The sequence below is a fragment of the Rattus norvegicus genome, chromosome 13 (assembly GCF_036323735.1).
Source record: "Rattus norvegicus strain BN/NHsdMcwi chromosome 13, GRCr8, whole genome shotgun sequence".
In the NCBI taxonomy this organism is placed as follows: domain Eukaryota; kingdom Metazoa; phylum Chordata; class Mammalia; order Rodentia; family Muridae; genus Rattus; species Rattus norvegicus.
The window spans coordinates 69,880,743-69,897,468 of record NC_086031.1 but is presented as its reverse complement, the minus strand read 5'-3'; the positions used below and the strand labels follow the sequence as shown (position 1 = coordinate 69,897,468).

General features: G+C 46.4%; 1 protein-coding gene across 1 annotated transcript in view; it reads right to left on the bottom strand.

The window, feature by feature from the left end:
• Positions 1–14,822, bottom strand: part of Stx6 (syntaxin 6) — a 46,249-nt gene extending 31,427 nt beyond the window's left edge. Inside the window, exons 1-2 of the mRNA NM_031665.2 lie at positions 14,618–14,822; positions 20–189 (exon numbers count right to left, since the gene is read on the bottom strand). Coding sequence (NP_113853.1) covers positions 20–189; positions 14,618–14,652 — 205 coding nt within the window. The 5' untranslated portion in view covers positions 14,653–14,822. The remainder of the gene's footprint in view (positions 1–19; positions 190–14,617) is intronic.
• Positions 14,823–16,726: the final 1,904 nt, after the last annotated feature.

Sequence of the window (16,726 nt, the reverse complement as noted above, 5' to 3'; positions counted from 1 at the left end):
AGCCAACAGAGAAGGATATTGATGGTTTCATCCAGGTCCTCCAGATCCCACTCTATGCTGCGGAGATTGTTCCTCAGCTCGTTGGTGGTCCAGTCGATCTCTTCCCTCGTTGCTGCGGAGGGGCCCTGCAGAAGCTCCGTCCATCTCTGGAACAATCCCTGGGCAGTGTTGACTGCTTTCTGTACCTCTCTGTAGTCAAGGTGAAGGGAAAGGAGAAGTCACACATGACTCACTGATAAATAAGTGCAGGACTTGAGGCAATATCACCACGCATCCTCACGGCATCACCACACGCATCCTCACGGCATCACCACACGCATCCTCACGGCATCACCACACACATCCTCACGGCATCACCACACACATCCTCACAGCATCACACGCATCCTCACAGCATCACCACATACATCCTCACAGCATCACCACACACATCCTCACAGCATCACCACACACATCCTCACAGCATCACCACACACGTCCTCACGGCATCACACGCATCCTCACAGCATCACCACATACATCCTCACGGCATCACCACACACATCCTCACAGCATCACCACACACATCCTCACAGCATCACCACACACATCCTCACAGCATCACCACACACATCCTCACAGCATCACCACACACATCCTCACAGCATCACACGCATCCTCACAGCATCACCACATACATCCTCACAGCATCACCACACACATCCTCACAGCATCACCACACACGTCCTCACGGCATCACACGCATCCTCACAGCATCACCACATACATCCTCACGGCATCACCACACACATCCTCACGGCATCACCACACGCATCCTCACGGCATCACCACACACATCCTCACAGCATCACCACACACATCCTCACAGCATCACCACACACATCCTCCTCACAGCATCACCACACACGTCCTCACGGCATCACACGCATCCTCACAGCATCACCACATACATCCTCACAGCATCACCACACACATCCTCACGGCATCACACGCATCCTCACAGCATCACCACACGCATCCTCACGGCATCACCACACACATCCTCACGGCATCACCACATACATCCTCCTCACAGCATTACCACACGCATCCTCACGGCATCACCACACACATCCTCACGGCATCACCACACACATCCTCACGGCATCACCACACGCATCCTCACGGCATCACCACACGCATCCTCACGGCATCACCACACACATCCTCACGGCATCACCACACGCATCCTCACGGCATCACCACACGCATCCTCACGGCATCACCACACGCATCCTCACAGCATCACCACACGCATCCTCACGGCATCACCACACACATCCTCACGGCATCACCACACACATCCTCCTCACAGCATTACCACACACATCCTCACGGCATCACCACACACATCCTCACGGCATCACCACACACATCCTCACGGCATCACCACACGCATCCTCACGGCATCACCACACGCATCCTCACGGCATCACCACACGCATCCTCACGGCATCACCACACACATCCTCACGGCATCACCACACGCATCCTCACGGCATCACCACACGCATCCTCACGGCATCACCACACACATCCTCACGGCATCACCACACACATCCTCACGGCATCACCACACGCATCCTCACGGCATCACCACACGCATCCTCACGGCATCACCACACGCATCCTCACGGCATCACCACACACATCCTCACAGCATCACCACACACATCCTCACGGCATCACCACACGCATCCTCCTCACAGCATCACCACACGCATCCTCCTCACAGCATCACCACACACATCCTCCTCACAGCATCACCACACACGTCCTCACGGCATCACCACATGCCATCCTCATAACACCAGTACATCACCACCCTCACCACTCTCACAACCCGATGCACAAAGCAAACACACAGACTGGGTATTATATTCCCAGCAGATGCAGAACAAATTGGCCATTGTTTAAGCAACTTTAACTTCAACTTTGAGGAAGATAGTTCTGTTTTTTTTCTAAACAGACAACACTAAAGGAACACAAAGAAGCAATCCTATAAATTAACTAGAGGGTCCTTCACATTCCTGTGCTTTCGTTGGTGTGACAGTCAATCTTTCTTTTCTGGTATGAGAGAGATGGAGAACTGCCCTCCCTGGCTCATGCTTTATAGATTTAAAGTATTTAATCTGAGACATTTCCAACCCCAAATCTTCCTGGAATATTATTACTAACCAGTTCACTTTGCTAAGCATCTGCTTCCCTAGATTAAGCAACACAGTTTAACAGACAGTGTGGGACTAGGCCCAGGAACACCACAATGTACCGTGCTTTCACAGCACATGTAGCTAAAAGGTTTCCCGAATGTTCTTCTCTGTCACTAGGCTCAAATCCCATTGAAATTACTGCATCGAAAGGTCAGGACAGGTGTACATGTGTGCATACGTATGCACATACATGCCAAGGCTAAACAACATCCTCGGGTGTTGTTCCTTAGCACCTCTTTGCAATCTCCATGTATCTCCCTGTCTCTTCCTAGCCAATCTGAAACAACAAGCTAAAAAAGGCCTCGGCTGCTGGAGGTCTTACAGCGGTTCTCATGTGTGCATGGCATGCTTTACCAAATGAACTGTCTCCATAGCCTGTCCAGTGTCCTAACTACGGCAATTGCATACTTGAGAGTTCATGTCACTCTGTAGAAGCAGATGATAAAAGGGGTGAATTTCATTATAACTAAAGTATAACCTTAAAAAAGAAAAAGAAAATCCAGGCATAGTGGTATAGCCCTTTAATCCCAACACTTGGGGAGACAGAGGCAGGTAGAACTCTGTGAGTTCAAGGTCAGCCTAACCTATAGGGTGAGTTCCAGGACAGCATGGGCTATATGAAAAGACCCTGTCTCAACAACAAACAAACAACAATCAAAACAAACAACAAAAATATACAAAAAATAAAGAAATGTCTATTTAAGGGGCAAGATTTTATAAAATTAATAATTCTGTTTTGTGAAGACTCTGTAAAAGCATATGACCAACTTTTTTCTGAGTTGGTAAATCACTGTGATCCAGTAAGGTACAATGATTTATAGGATCACCCAGTATCCACTATTCATCCGTGCAAACATCAACACAGCGAGAGGCAAAAATGTAATACTGTTAGGAAGAGATTCTGAGTAACAAACAGATCCTCCTGTGGCTCATCTCAAGAGCCCCGTGGTCCCAGACCAAACCTTCAGGACAGCATGGTCTCAGGGCTGGAAAGATGGCTCCACAGTTGAAGGAGCTGCCCTCCCAGAGGATCTGAGTTTGGTTCCTAACACCCACACTGGGTTCCAGAGACCAGCACTCTCTTCTGACTTCCTCAAGCACCTGAATAGTTATGGAATACACACAGTAGACACACATACACATGAATCAAAATGTGTGCGTGCCTGCGTGCCTGCGTGCCTGCGTGCATGCGTGCCTGCGTGCGTGCGTGCGTGCGAGGGAGCGAGCGAGCGAGCGAGAGAGAGAGAGAGAGATAGAGAGAGAGGGAGACAGAGACTGATTGCATAGTTTTTTAAAAAGCCCTCTGGGGTGATTGAATATTGAGTGGACTCTGGTAGCACTTAAGTCCTTAGGTAAAGCCACAACTAAATCATATCCCAAAGAAGCAGGAATCAGAAAACTTCCGTAGGGCAATCACAGAGTTATGATTGTCATAACCCCACAGACCTAACCAGGTCTTGGTTTATTCCACTCTAAAGACCTTGGTTTTAAATCAGGACTCATTTTTAGTTTTCATTGTAGAGTATGAACACAAGAAAGGTAAAACAACCATTACTTCCCATTTCCAAGGCACTTTTTTTTTAAAAAAGAGATTCCAAAGTTAGGTACTATCAGCAATGCCTCAATCTCTGAAAGAAAAGCCAGAGCTCATAGTGTGTCCAGGAACCAACTTAACAGTACTGAAGAGGCCTCCAGAGAACCCAACAGCCTAACCTGCTAGAAGTATTTCTCAGGCATGACTAAGGAATAGGGAATAATGAGGTCACAACCCAGTCTTCTGAGGATGGAGGTTCTTTTCTCTGTTTTAGGGGGGAAGCATTTTTGTTTGTTTTTAAGACAGGGTCTCTCTGTGTAGTCCTGGCTATCCTGGAATCCTCTCTGTAGGCCAGGCTGGCCTTAAACTCGAGATCTGTCTGTCTCTGCCTCCCAAGTGCTAGGTTTAAAGGACTATATATATCACTATGAGAGTCTCACTATGTAGCCTAGGATAACCTTGAAATGGATTAATCCTGCTTCAGCCTTCAGAAGGCTGATGCTATTGTAGGCATAAGGAACTATGCCTTGCAGAAAACTTTGAAAACATTAGTCAGAATTTCCCAAAGAACTTGAGAACTTCCACAAAGTGCCACTTCTCAGAATGCACAAGATCAACCAAGCCACTCTCTTCCACTCAGAACTGCACACAAGCGCCTAGCAGTAAACACTGAACACTGCTTAGCATTTCAACAAATCAGTCCCTAAAACTCAGCAGCACATAATCCTGCCACCCATCCATCTGCCATCTGGGAGGGCAAAAAGAGAAGTGCCCTTCTTTCCTTCTCTCACTTCCTAGGAAAGGAAGGGAGGGAGGGGAGAGATCTCAGTCAAACCAACTGAGAAGGACTGCCCAGAAAACCACCTCCCCTACACGGCCAGTCCAGTGAGCTCTTTATTGAATGAGCAGCTGTGGACAAGCTGCTCCTTTATTTGGACAGCCCAGCTTAGCAATTTCAGACTTTTCTCTCAATTATGTGATAAATAATACACACGAGCACGATACACCCAATACTTCTTTGATTAGTAGCTGTTGACTCACCAACAGCTTTGGAATCACGTCCAGCATTTCAATCAAAGCTCACTAGCTATTTTCCTAAGAACTACGGCTCTAGACCTCTGCAGAGACACCTTAATCAAGCTTGATGAAGGTTTCTTCTAACCCTATGCTGTGAAAGTCAGTCCTATGCACCCTGTCATAGGCAACAAAGGCACTGCCTTAGTAAAACTCCGACAACAGAAACTTTACCCCCTTGCTGTCTGACAGCCTGTCAAAATCACATATCTGACAAGTTCTCATAACCACAAAATGAAGGACTCTAACACCAAGCCACATGATGAGCACAGGACCACTTCTTTCCTGATTAAGAAATGAATGAACCAGGGGTTGGGGATTTAGCTCAGTGGTAGAGCGCTTGCCTAGGAAGCTCAAGGCCCTGGGTTCGGTCCCCAGCTCTGAAAAAAGAGAACCCCCCCCCCAAAAAAAAAGAAATGAATGAACCTTCTCAGGAAACAGGAAAAGCCAGCTAAACTTTCTAAATGAGATTCTTTTACTTTCTTTAGACAAAAGTTGATAGCAACAGGGCTAACCTTTTGGAACTAACTCAACACTGACCCATTCTATTGACTATAAAGCCTCTTCCACACGACTTTCCGATCTGTCATGACATAGTAAAGGGCTTACCATCCCAAACAATCTAGGTTGGAAGGGCTACAAACAATATTTCCAAATGTCACCCCATCCAAAAAAACAAAAAACAAAAAAAAAACAAACAAAAAAAAACCCCACCAAGTTTTCTTACTTATAGTTGATTAAGTTTGCCAAATATATGCCCTCCCTATGGTGGTACATGCCTTTAATCCCAGTACTTAGAAGACAGGCTGGCAGATCTGTGGCCAGCCTGAAAGGAAAAAAAGGGGGGGGGGTTGCCAAATATAGAAGTAAATGAGGAATATCTCAGCTAACAGTGAGTGTCACACTTTGCATATGGTTTGTGTGTCCCCAAGGGTTTGTGCATGTTGGTAGCTTGGCCTCAGCATGGCAGTATAGAGGTTTTGAAAGCTTTAAGAGGCAGGTCCTAGCGGAAGGTAGGTAGGTCTTTGGCAATTCTTGTAAGACCCCAGGTAGTTCCTTAAAACAGAAACTGCCACAAAGGACAGAGCTTGACCCTTCTTCCTTGCCTTCTGGCTTACTGCCTCCATAGCTTCTGTCTCTCCCATAAGTGAGTACATTAATGTCTGAAACAGCTCAAGGTCTTTCTCTACAGGACCCAGGTTTGGACTCTCCATGAGCTGAATAAATCTCTTCTCTTTTTTTGATTACTGTGTTAGATCAACAGAGAGGAGTGCTTCTTGGTAGCTGCTATGTGCCTGTGTTGAGCTGTGGAACTGCAGCTCCAACTCCCTCTGGGTCCCGTCTTTCTCCTTTGACGATGCAGACAGACTCTGAGTTGGTATCTGTTCCTGTGCTTGTGCAACGATTACTCCCCAGCTTGCTGTAAAACAGTGTTTGCTGTGCTCACAGACTCTGTGGGTGAGGGATCAGACACAACAGGGATGACCTGTCCCAGGTCCACACTGTCCCAGCTCTGATTTGAAGAATGTTAAGAACAGGGGCTCTCCAGTCACTTCTCTAGAGCTCTCTGGGGTCTCTCTCCATCCCTCTGGGGGAGTGGCTTCTATGTCACTGACTTCCTCCCCAGTCAGCTGATGCATCCTAAGTGAGTGTCCTAAGAGAGTGTCCACAGGAGAGAGCTGCACTAGTTGAGGGAGCTTAGGGATCAGGGTCACCACTTCATTCTGTTCATCAAGACAGTGACACAAGTCTGCACATGTGTGACACAAAGGAACACAGACTACTGACAGAAATGAATGCCTGCTTCCCAACATAAGAAGCAAATGAAGCAGCACCCATCCTGTAAGCCTCCTTACAGAGAAGCTTCTGGTTTGACAACATACATAACAAACATAAAGTCAGATAGTTTCTGAATCAGAGGTGCAATTTCAAACACCCAGGTTGCAAACAGTGCAAGCCTCAGCAACCACTTCACTCACCCACCTCCCACGCTCCTCAAGCTGACTCCTGCCCTGCACCCCCACACTTCACTCCACTGCCAACCTCGGAGAAGAAAAGCTCTTTCCACACACACCTTTTGTATTTAAGGGAAAATCAAAACACTCTTCACTTAGCTTAACTGCCAACCAAAATTCAGCCAAATTCAGAAAAGAAGTCTGTTCTTAATTATCAACAGTTTTACACATTTTGACCCTAACTCACTGTCAAACATTCATTACTTCTGCATTACTTTGACCAAGGTACTAGAGAGAACAAGAGAGAAAAGACTGATTTCTGCCTTAGGGCTTCAGAAGGGCTCAATCCATGCTTGGGCAGAGAGAGCATGGTGTCAGTGAGAGTGTGGATGAAGGGAGGTGTCCATTCATGGCAGGCAGTAGCAGAGAAAGTGAGACAGGAAGGGCCAGGGACAAGATACTCCCAGGGACAGACAGATGGACAGACAGAAACACACACACACAGTGACTTACTTTTTCCAGCTAGATCCCCCTGCTGAAGTTTTGAGAATTCCCAAACAGCACTCCAGCTCCTGAGGTGCCCTTCACACCCAGGCACAGCACGCTGCTCCCACAGTGCCCTGTGCTAGTGCTCACAGCACTGACCCTGCAGGCCACGTCAGGTCAGGGCTGAGTCTGACTTGTCCCTACTTTCACTGCACTTGACTCTAGACCCATCACTCTAGTTCTCTTGGAATGGCTCTTGTTCCTGCAACCTGTGCTTTCTAGTGTGCACCAACTTTCCCTCTCTCCCATTTTTTTCCGTATTCATTCCTCAGAGTCCTTTTGCAAATTTTGGGTACTCACCAGCATTCATGGTTCAGAGCACCTTTTAAGCTCATCAGTTTCCAACTGTATTTCTACCCCTAGCCACTTATCCAGGGTTACCCCCTTACCCAAGGTTACCCCTTCCTCATTAGCCACCTCTAGAACATTACCATTGCTAAAAACAAAGATCCTAACATCTACAAGAAAAACAGGCATTCAAACAAGCAAGCAAAAACACACTAAAAAGAAGGTCTGCCTCCTCCTTTAACTCCTACTGTAGCCACAGTATACCACTTCCTAAGCTTGGAAACTTAGGTGTGAGTCACTGCCTCTTCCTTTCCTTCTTATCCTGCACTGCCTTCACTAAGTCAAATCTCCCGAGATTGTAGATCTGTGAGGAACTTTCAAGATAACCCAGACTTCATCCACCCAACAACTAAAGAGACCCAGGGCTCAGACGTTTTGGCTGCCTGCCTAAAGTTCATTTGGCCTTGAGTATGGAGAATATTCCACCACCAAGACCTGTTTAATCTCAGTTCTGAAAGCTTCCAGACAATCTGCTTTCCTTACAGAACTAGAATATCTGTGTTTACACCCTTGAAAAAGTGATTTTAAATTAGTGAACAGTAACTTCTCTTACACACACACACACACACACACACACACACACACCCCTACCTATTGGTGACTGGAGAGATGGCTCAGAAGTTAAAAGAGCACTTGTTCTTGCAGAAGAACTGGGTTTGATTCCCAGGACCCACATGGCAACTCACAACTGTCCCTTAGTCCAGTTCTAGAGGATCTGATGCTCTTTTCTGACCTCCATGGGAACCAGACATTCATGGGCACACAACACTTATATACATAAAATAATCTTAGCCTTGCCTGCCCCCAAAGCTTCCTTGACTCAATGAGGGAGAATAGCAAAACCAAAATAACAAAAGGCCCACCTCCTAAGCAAGATATGGTTGGTGTGAGCATGTAATCCCAGCCTTGGGAGGCAGAGGCCAGAAGACTGCCATGTTTTTGAGGTCAGCCTGGGCTGCATATTGGATTTCAGGCCATCTTAAGCAATATGGTGAAACCTTGTCTCCAAAAAAAAAACAAACCAAAAGCAGGGTCTGTAAGATGGCTCAGTACTTGATGACTCTGCCTTCCCATGAAGCATATGGTACAAGGAGAGAACACCCACAGTCTGACTTCTAAACACTCAGTGTGGTATGCCCACCACGTGTGCACAAAATAAATATCAATTTAATTTAGAAAATTAAGAACAAAAAGCCGTAAGATTACGGCCTCAGAGGTGTAGCCTTCTTAGCTCATGTAAGTACACCCATGACATCTCACAGGGACAACACTGTCTAACGAGGCATCTCTCAGACTGTAGCCCAAACACCAAGCAACATAACTGTACTGACACATCCCACCATGCTAGATTTTGTGGGTTTCTTGTTGTCTTGTTTCAGTAGAAGCTGCAAGTTCAAAAAAGCTAATTCTGAGAGCTTGGTAACAAGGGGGAGGGGAGAGCTAAAGAACCAAAACTTCGACTGAATTAACTCATCAAATCCTGAGTGAGTTCCTATCCTGTATTTTCTCACCCAACAAATTAGCATTGAATCTCTGTACCCGCAAAGGGTTGAAAAATGGGCCTCTTTAAGTTCCTGGGCACATTCTAGGGACAGTCTGGCAATACTCATGCAAAGCGTTGTTGTGCATGTGTTCTGAACAGCTATGATACTCCCAAAACAACGGCCATGAAAGCAGCCTAAAGCAGCAGACAGGCCTGGGAGAGCAGCTTACCACCATGTTTCAGTGGAAAACTACAGATGTAAGAAACTGCTTTTGCTGAAGAACAAAACCAAAACCAAAAACTACTGATTGCTCTTCTGGGCCTACAAGAGACAACAAGGCCTCCTGTACAGGACAGACTACCCACAAGATGTGAACAGTCATCTGCACCCTAGAGTGGATCATCTAGTAGGAACTAGATTGGTCCCCTCCTGCAGTAACAAAGACAGTCATTACCAGATGTGAGGCAGATCAGACCACCTTTGGGGACCACCTGCCGAACTTTGCACACTTAAAAAATGCTTTGCCAAGGCCTCCTTTTTAATGTCCCTCACACTGACACACCCAGCACTGTTCACAAATCAATAGTACTAAATCCCTAATTTCACTTCCTTCCCAGTTTCCAAAGTCTCTAAAGGAATCAAGATGAGGTCTTCCTTGGGTCAACACAATCTGACCATGTTCTACCTGTCCCGAGTGAAATTAAGTTGTTTCAATGTGGAGCCTACAGCTGTTAGCTGTGTGACCCCTAAGTTTCTTCTCTTTGAAATGAAACAAAATTTCCTGTCTTTACAAGGTGACAATTCATAAACTTGCCTCCAGCTCAGGAGATGTATCCTTTAAATATAAGCTGTTCTGTGTCAACAGACTTTCTACTCCATTTTGGCTGCTTACCACCATGATTTCTAAAAACACAGTGCCCCCCCCCCCCAGGGGACTCTGCTGATGGTGTGGCCTTCTATGAAGCACCCTACCTCCTCTACCACCAACACCACCAGTAAACAATGTGCGCTAGCATTTATGCTGTGTGTGCATTTAAGGTACTAGACCGGAAATACAGGAAAAAAGGTCACAGTTAATAAGACAGCTCAAGGAAGCAGACAGTAAAGGGTGACAGGCACCAAGGAAGCCCTTCCTGAGGCAGTGCAGTGCTCGCAGTGACTCATGGAAGCTCAGTTGCTGAACAGGCAGAAGAGCGAGCCTAGTGTAGCTGCCACAGACTGGACTGCATGCTGAAGCACTGAGGCAAAAGGGAGCAGAGTGAGGGCAGTGCTTCACCAGGTGGTGTTCTGGAGGTGGCTAATGAGGAAGGGGTAACCTTGGGTAAGGGGGTAACCCTGGATAAGTGGCTAGGGGTAGAAATACAGTTGGAAACTGATGAGCTTAAAAGGTGCTCTGAACCATGAATGCTAGTGAGTACCCAAAATTTGCAAAAGGACTCTGAGGAATGAATACGGAAAAAAATGGGAGAGAGGGAAAGTTGGTGCACACTAGAAAGCACAGGTTGCAGGAACAAGAGCCATTCCAAGAGAACTAGAGTGATGGGTCTAGAGTCAAGTGCAGTGAAAGTAGGGACAAGTCAGACTCAGCCCTGACCTGACGTGGCCTGCAGGGTCAGTGCTGTGAGCACTAGCACAGGGCACTGTGGGAGCAGCGTGCTGTGCCTGGGTGTGAAGGGCACCTCAGGAGCTGGAGTGCTGTTTGGGAATTCTCAAAACTTCAGCAGGGGGATCTAGCTGGAAAAAGTAAGTCACTGTGTGTGTGTGTGTGTGTGTGTGTGTGTGTGTGTGTGTGTGTGTGTGTGTTTCTGTCTGTCCATCTGTCTGTCCCTGGGAGTATCTTGTCCCTGGCCCTTCCTGTCTCACTTTCTCTGCTACTGCCTGCCATGAATGGACACCTCCCTTCATCCACACTCTCACTGACACCATGCTCTCTCTGCCCAAGCATGGATTGAGCCCTTCTGAAGCCCTAAGGCAGAAATCAGTCTTTTTTCTCTCTTGTTCTCTCTAGTACCTTGGTCAAAGTAATGCAGAAGTAATGAATGTTTGACAGTGAATTAGGGTCAAAATGTGTAAAACTGTTGGTAATTAAGACCAGACTTTTTTTCTGAATCTGGCTGAGTTTAGGTTGGCAGTAAGACAATCAAGGAGTGTTTTGGTTTTGCATTTTGAGTCTACAGCAGGTAGCCATTAACTGACACTAAGTAGGCTACACCTGGTTACTCTTGCTTAGACCTGAAAGGGCTAAACTGCTGTCCAATATTAAATTCACAGGTAACTATTCAGGTACAACTAAAGACTTTGAAAGCAGTGTCATTGAATAACTAGCATTTAATTATTTTAAAAGCTAATATGCAATCTGGTTGCCAAAAATGTGGTATGTACAGTTGGAGCAATTAAGGCATGTCAATTTCTTCCTTTCTTTTTTCTTCTTCTTTGGGATAGGAGCTTATGTAGCCCAGGCTAACCTCAAACTCATTATGAGGCTAGCTGGCTTCGGAACACCTGTTCCTTCTGCCTCTGACTTCTAGGTGCTGGTATTACAAATGTTCCCTATCACCCAGATTCTGAATATATCTTTTGCATTGTAAATTTAATGGATTCTAATTATAAAACAATGTATTCAAAGTTTTAACAACCAAATTGAAATGGGATAGAAGTTTAAAATAACACTGCAAATACCAAGCCACAAGACCCTATCTCAGAAACAAAACAAACAAAAAGCAAAACCCACAGCAGGTAGCATTATTTTTCAAATCTATTAAAAAAGATATTAAACTATTTTCACTTCTTTTTAATGTAAGTAGTAGAAAACGTAAGATGATGGTACCTGCTCATAATTCTAGCAATCAAAGAACAGAGAAACACGATCAGAAGATCAAGGCCACATTGGAATACATGAGACTTGGCCAAAAAAAAAAAAAGTAAAAAGAAAAGAAAAGAAAATAGAACTTATATTTCTGCTCAACAAAATTTTTTGGTTGGCTGATTGGTTGGTTTTTGCTTGTTTGGTTGATTTGTTTTGAGACAGGGTTTCTCCATGTAGTTCTGGCTGTCCTGGAACTTATTCTGTTAGACCAGGCTGGCCTCAAACTCAAGAGATCTGCCTACCTCTGCCTCTCCATGGGATTAAAGACCTGTGTCACCACCTCCTGCTTCTGCTGAATAGTTTTAAGCAAATACATCAAAAATCAGAAGAAATAAAACAGAAGCAGGGACATTAATACAAGTCTCTTTCCTAAGTCCCTAGATCAGAGAAAGAGGCCTAAATTGTCTGAATTCTGTTACCTTCAAAACATCCCTGTTCCAATGGTTCCTCCCACCATAACAATTCCTAAGGCACTGCCTTCTCTGGACACCTGAGATGTTCATCTGTAGGAAGCGTTTCTCCGCTTACTGACCACCTGTCACATCTAATGAATTCTGATGTGATTAATTCCGCTGATTACACTAGATGCACCTTGTTTCAGAGTCACATTGAGACATCTTTACTTTTTCTACATTGTGATACTTTTAAAGTTTAACATGAGTGAGCGTGTGTGTGTGTGTGTGTGTGTGTGTGTGTGTTTGTGTGTGTGTATTCCTGCATGTGGGTTCTCAGGATATAACTCAGGTCATCAGGCTAGCTGCATGTGCCCTTACCTACCAAGATATCTCAGTGGCCCTCAATACTGTTAATAAAAGGATGTGCATGGATATGCTGTCACCCATCTGGAGACGCTGATTGGCTGGCTTGTCTTTTCTATGGCAACAAGTGAGGTAGGACAGTGCTCTCATAGAGTAGAACCTTATCACTAAGTAAGTGCTGGTTGACTCTCAGGAAATACCAAGATGGCTGAGCAATAAAGAACTGTCCAGTTTTTCCCTCAAAGGCAAAGAGAAATTTGCTGGTTATCTCTGTTATTTACTCGCCTCCAGAGATAACCTTTGCAACTTGAATGTTAAAAACTTCAATTCTGGGGCTGGAGAGATGGCTCAGCAGCCTGCCACCAAGTCTGAGACTTGAGTTAGATCCCTGAGACCCACACAGTGGAAGATGAGAAGTTCCTGAAAGTTGTCCTCTGACTTCCACAGGTGTGCCACAACATTCACTCAGCCCACACAACATAAAACAAAACCCAAGAAAACCCTTCCATTCAAGGAAGAAGTATACGACTCTAAATTTAAAAACAAAAATAACTAAAACCTAAATCAGTCCCAGAATAAAGAACACATTTTCTGGGTAGATAAAATTTTACTGTTAAATACACACCTTCCTATTCCCCATCTAAATTAAAGCAAGGCAAAAGAAAACCCCTTTTAAGGAAACGTAGACACAGTCTTAGCCAAGCTGGTCTTTAATCCCAGCACTCAGGAAGCAGAGGCAGGCAGACCTCAGTGAGTTCAAGGTCAGCCTAGAGTAGCCAGGGTTACACAGAAAATCCCTGTCTCAAAAGGCAAAAAAAAAAAAAAAAAAAAAAAAAAAAAAAAAAGCAGTCATAATATATTTGACTGTATATTGACTGTACACACCACGGATAATAAAGTATCTCATCTAAAACACCATTTTAGGTTTCCCAGGACCTTTAAATACAAAACCAAACACCCACACAACTGGTCAGCTTCTACCACTACACAAATAAGACGCAAGCAGTAACTAGTTAAAAGCAAGGAACACTTCGCAGTCAGTAGAACTTACTGTCTTAACTTTGCATTTCTCTGACATTCAAAGCATAAAACTGACACGTTATTAGAAATAAGTTGCGACATCATAATTACGCTTTCTTGCATTTGTGTAATGGCCACAAAGTTGATACGACAAAGTGCAATTGATGTTTCCATCTCTCAACAGACAAACAAAGATGGAGTCAGGACAGTTCCGTCGCAAAAAGTGGGCAGTAGGCTACTAAAAGGGCAGAATGTGAAGTGAGGGAAACCTGTCAAACACCCAGGACAAAATCAAGGAGTTCAATATAAGCACTCATTTCCTTCGACACGGTGGGAAAATCCCACAGAAAGCCTCGGAAAGTTTGGTTTGGCTGATTGCATATTGTTTTCTTCCAACATCAGCACCGGGCCTGGAGGACTTTTCCTCCCCCGGGAAAGCGCGCGTCCTCCCGCACCCGGCTTCCCGCACCGGCTGGACGCCACCCGGCAAGCCGGAGTGGCCGTCCCGAGCTAGCTCCATGACTCCACAATGGAGCTCGACCCCGCGCACGCCCACTCCAAGAGGGCCATTTCCCTTTTCCTGCCCAGTTGCTGTCCGCCGGCTCCGGCGCGTCGCTCCCCACCTGAGGCGCGCGACCCCGAGGAAGTGGGGGTGCGGGCCGACAGTGGGACCCCGGGGGCCCAGCCCCGAACGACGCGCGGTGTCCGGGCACAGAGGCTGTGCCGCCCTGCCTCGATTTCCCTCCCCTCCCACTGAGGCGGGAGTCCTCGGCCCACACTCACCCTTTCACTACAAAGAAGGGGTCCTCCATGGACATGGCGCCCGGCCCGGCAGCCCGAGCCCTCCCTGAGGTCTACCGTGGCCAGCGCCTCGGCCGGGGCGACCCGGAGCAGCAGTGCGCGCAGGCCCGGGTGCCCGACAGCCGTCGGTCCAGCACTCGGTCAGCGCCGCGGGTCGAATCCCACTCCAAGCCGGCCCCCACAGCAGCCTCCTCCCCCCGCACCTCCGGCGTCTGGCCCCGCCCCCAAGACCCTCGCCACGACCAATCATGGACGCGTACGGCAGCCTCACTTCCGCACTCAAGCTCACGTGACCCAGATCGCCCAGGCACTGCGCCGGAGAGGGGCGGAGCCTAGGATGCGTCACTAGACCCGAGAGGCGGGGCTCTGAATGGTGGGGGCGGTCTTCTGCGGCTTGGAGAAGGCAATGGGGATTTTAAGAAAGCTGTTGTTGTGTCTGATTTGCATAAACCTTTTACCTTTCCTCTACTTTTAAGGCTTGCTTTTAACGCCCTGTGATTTACATGCCCATCTAATCAACGTCTTGCACTAAAGGATTCTTAAGTGATCTGATTATGGTAAGGTCTTAGGTCTTGTAGTGTGTAAACATCCTCAATCGATACTCTTTTGGAGGCCGGTCTTACTGATTCTATTTCGTTAGAGACTTCATTCAATCTTTCCCGTACAGGGTCACACAACCCCAGACACGCAGATCCACAGATCCCCAGCATTTCCCCCCAAATATATTGTCTTTTGAAGTTCATTCTGAAAGCAAAGAAGGAGTCAGACGGGGCAACTTCCTCTCCACAATGATTCCGAAACATTGAGAGAGCATTTTATTTGGCACAATTAGACACACCATGCATAGCTTTCATGGATGAGGACCGAGACCTTTGATTATTGATAACCACTGAGCACTACTGAGTGTTGGGCAGGATTCTAAGTTTACCTCACTACCTCACCGTGAGGGAATTCCTGTTTTTTATTATCTTCATTTTATGAATGAGCTGTGACTCTGGGAGGTTAAGGGACTTTCCCAAAGTCTCTAGTCTCCTTGGAGCTTGCATCAAACAAATCCCCTTTCAACCTGCAGTCCCGTATTCAATTCCACTTCTTTAAGATGTAAACAAGCCAGGGGGTGGTGGCACACACCTTTAAGACCTCCACTCAAGGGGCAGAGGCTGGTGGATCTCTATGGGTCTGAGGCCAGTCTGGTCTAACGAACTAGTTCTAGGACAGCCAGGGTGTGGGGTGGGGGTAGTGGAATGTAACCATGATCCAGCTCTTGATTTGTTATGTGAACTCTAAGACTACAAAGGAAGAAGCAGTCAGGGACCCCTGAAGGAAGCTGTTGTTCAGAGGACAGCAAAAGGACATGGTGGAAGAAGGGGGGAGAAGAGAAGCAAGGAGCAAAAGTCACAGATGACAAGCTTCTCTGAACTCCTGAAGGAGTGGTGGGTGGTGGGTGTAGAGAAGGGGAGCTTCTGGGAGAGTTGTAGGCTTTGGTAACCCACATACTGCAGTGGGGAGATAAAAATGTTCATTCAACGATGGCATGTGGGGGCTGGAGAGATGGCTCAGTGGTTGAAAGCACCGATTTCTCTTCCAGAGGTCCTGAGTTCAATTCCCAGCAATCACATGGTGACTCACAACCATCTGTAATGGAACCCAATGCCTGTTCTGATGTGTCTGAAGACAGCTAGTGTTTTCATATACATAAAATAAATAAATATCTTTAAAAAATGGCATGTAAGTGGAATAGCAGATGAGCCCAAGGATTACATTCTACACTTGGAGCCTGGTCCTCGAGCGTCAACCCTTAGCTCTACTATTCCCAGCAGCCGTGTTGAGCAAGGTTCTTAACGGTTCACTGTCCTTACTGTGGGTGGATACCATAGTAACATCTTTCTCCTACAGTGTACCAGGTTTGGGACAAACGTCTAGTACACCTGAGTTTTTGTCCTCTGTTCAAACCATTAAGGACTCAGAGATGAATACTCTAGTCTTCGAGGAACTCCCAGACCTGTAGGGAAGAATATTCAGTTCCAGATAATGAGAGAGGGTACAGAAAAAACACAGCCCAGATAACAGAGCTGAGATACCAGTGCATTT